The 3,053-nt window shown below is 39.7% G+C and overlaps 1 protein-coding gene across 1 annotated transcript; it reads left to right on the top strand.

The window, feature by feature from the left end:
- Positions 1–358: 358 nt before the first annotated feature.
- Positions 359–3,053, top strand: LOC108995545 (receptor-like protein 7). The gene is made up of 3 exons (XM_035690668.1): positions 359–671; positions 808–2,577; positions 2,722–3,053. Exons 1-3 carry the CDS (start codon positions 359–361, stop codon positions 3,051–3,053), a joined length of 2,415 nt encoding a protein of 804 aa, XP_035546561.1.

Here is a 3,053-nt window from a genome sequence, read left to right as displayed (position 1 = left end):
GGAGGATTGAACAAATCATTATGTGGTTCATGCAACACCGACCATTCCTTTCATAAGCCTTCAATTCCACATAAACGACTTGACTTGGAAAGTGAGTTTTTTAACTCTTTATCAGCATATATCCAAGTGAAATGAGAATACGAGAAGAAGATAGGATAACTTATTCCGGATGGTGTTACGTATATATCATCCATTAATATATATTGTAAGCTAGCTAAGCATGCATATGAGGACGACTTGACTAATTTAAACATATGGTCCCCTACCAACTCATCCAAGACTATTTTAAATACATCACGTACTCGTTGAGTGAATGAAATCATCTCTTGATCTCTCCCTATCTCTAATATTTTAGACAATGGGTTTATCCTTTCCTCTCATCATCTTGATCGTGCACTATCTTGTTTCATTGATGATGTTTAATCTTATACTTTTTGCCTCTTCTTCTGGTGTGCAGCCCCTATGGCATGATGATGAGAGATTTGCCTTGTTGCAATTCAAGGAAAGCTTCACCATCAGTCAGTCCGCGTCCACAAATCCCTCTGCTTATCCGAAGGTTTCATCGTGGAAGCCTGATCAAATCAGTGATTGCTGCAAGTGGGACGGTGTAGAGTGCAATAAGGACACTGGTCATGTCATCGGCCTCGATCTCAATAGCAGCTGTCTTAAAGGTTTTCTCAACTCCAGTAGTAGCCTCTTCCGCCTTGCTCACCTTCAAAACCAATTTGGCCGACAATGACTTTAACTCTTCTCCACTTCCAACTAGTTTTAGGCAGTTTTCAAGGCTAACAAATCTCAACCTCTCAGCCTCTGTAGTTTCTGGCCAAATCCCTTCAGAAATTTTAGAGCTCTCCAAGTTAGTTTCCTTGGATCTCTCATATAATCATCAGCTGAAGCTCCAAAAATCCGGCCTAACAGTTATAGCTCAAAACTTCACAAACTTGGAAGTACTAAATCTTGCCCATGTTGTTATATCATCCAACGTACCCAATATATTGGCAAACTTAACTTCTTTAACATCTCTAACTCTAAACAAGAGTGACCTGCATGGTGAGTTTCCCGTGGGAATTTTCCATCTACCTAATCTTCAGCTTCTTCATATAGAGTTTAACGAATACCTCACGGGATATGTCCCAGAACTTAACATAACTAGCCCCCTTGTTTCATTAAGACTTGCATTCACGAACTTCTACGGTGAGATACCAGATTCGATTGGTCACCTCAAGTCCTTGGTTGAGTTTAATGCGTGCATTTGCAATTTCTTGGGAGAAATACCATCTTCACTAGGTAACCTTACCAATCTAATTGTTTTAAATCTTCAATCAAATAGGTTGCACGGTTCAATTCCACAGTCAATATCAAGGCTTGTAAATCTTGAAGCTCTGTGTCTCAATAATAACTATTTCAGTGGCAGGGTGGAGTTTGAGTTGTTTCTGAGACTTGGAAACCTAGATGTATTGCAGTTTTCTGGAAACAATATTTCATTCCTTACAAATACCAACTCAACTTTTCCAAAATTTAGTTCATTAGTACTAAATGATTGTGACTTGCGTGAGTTCCCAGAGTTTTTGAGGGACCAAGATCAGTTGGAGTATTTAGAGCTTGGCGGAAACAAAATTCATGGCCAAGTTCCAAAATGGATGGGGAATGTAAGTATAGAAACTCTAATGGGTGTAGGTCTGGATCACAACTTTCTCACCGGTTTTGACCAATTTCCGGTTGTACTCCCCTACGTTAATCTAAAGCATATGTGGCTTGATTTTAACATGCTTCAAGGGTCAGTGCCAATCCCACCACCTTCCATTGATTTCTATACGGTCTCAAACAACAGACTGACCGGAGAAATTCCATATTTGATTTGCAATCTAAGTTCAGTAACTGAGCTTGATTTGTCAAGCAACAACTTGAGTGGCAATCTTCCTCAATGTTTAGGCAACTTGAGTGCTTCTCTCAAAAAATTGGATCTACACAGTAATAACTTTCATGGAACCATTCCTCGGATCTGCGGTGAAGCAAACGAGTTGATGATGATTGATTTCAGCACAAATCATTTACAGGGGCGTGTACCGAGATCATTGGCAGATTGTACCAAGCTTGAAGCTGTTAATCTTGGTAACAATCAGATACATGATATTTTTCCTTCCTGGTTAGGCATTCTTCCAGAGTTGAGGATTCTCATTTTGAGATCTAATGAACTCTATGGTACAATAGGGAGTTCTGATAACAATTTCGATTTTCCGAAATTGCACATCATTGACCTCTCAAATAATGATCTTACTGGCAAGTTGCCCTCTGAACACTTTCAAAATTGGAAAGCCATGCAAATTGTCGATGACGAGCAATTAAAGTACATGGAGGAACAAAAATGGCTTCAGTTTTCTCGAGGTGCTGGTCGTGTTATGTACTCTTTCTCCATGACAATGATGAACAAAGGCACGGAGATGGTGTATCAAAAAGTCTCAAATTTGATCATAGTTATTGATCTCTCGAGGAACAGATTTGAAGGAGAAATTCCAGAAGTGGTGGGGCATCTAAAAGGACTTAATTTGCTCAACCTTTCCCAAAACTTTCTCACAGGTCCTATTCCATTTACATTGGCAAACTTGACAGGGCTATAGTCATTGGATCTATCTCAAAACAAGCTTTCTGGTGTGATCCCTCCGCAATTAACAGAACTCACTTTCCTTTCACACTTTAATGTCTCCCATAATCACTTGACAGGACCTATGCCACATGGGAAACAATTTGACATATTCAACAACAATTCGTTTAGTGAGAACCTTGAATTATGCGGAAGCCCTTTGTCAAAGAAATGTGGGAATCTTGAAGACTCATTGCCTCCATCTTCAAGCCAAAACTCAACAAACCACAATTCAGAGTTCTTATTTGAATTTGGTTGGAAAGTAGTCGCGATGGGATATGGATGTGGATTCGTGTTTGGAGTTGTGTTTGGGCAAATCGTTATCACAAAGAAGTATGGTTGGTTTATGAAGACGTTTGCTATTGGGCAGCCGAACCGAAGAAGGGTGAATTGGAAGGGACGCAGAAATTAA

The sequence above is a fragment of the Juglans regia genome, chromosome 6 (assembly GCF_001411555.2).
Source record: "Juglans regia cultivar Chandler chromosome 6, Walnut 2.0, whole genome shotgun sequence".
In the NCBI taxonomy this organism is placed as follows: domain Eukaryota; kingdom Viridiplantae; phylum Streptophyta; class Magnoliopsida; order Fagales; family Juglandaceae; genus Juglans; species Juglans regia.
This window is presented reverse-complemented; position numbering and strand designations above follow the sequence as displayed.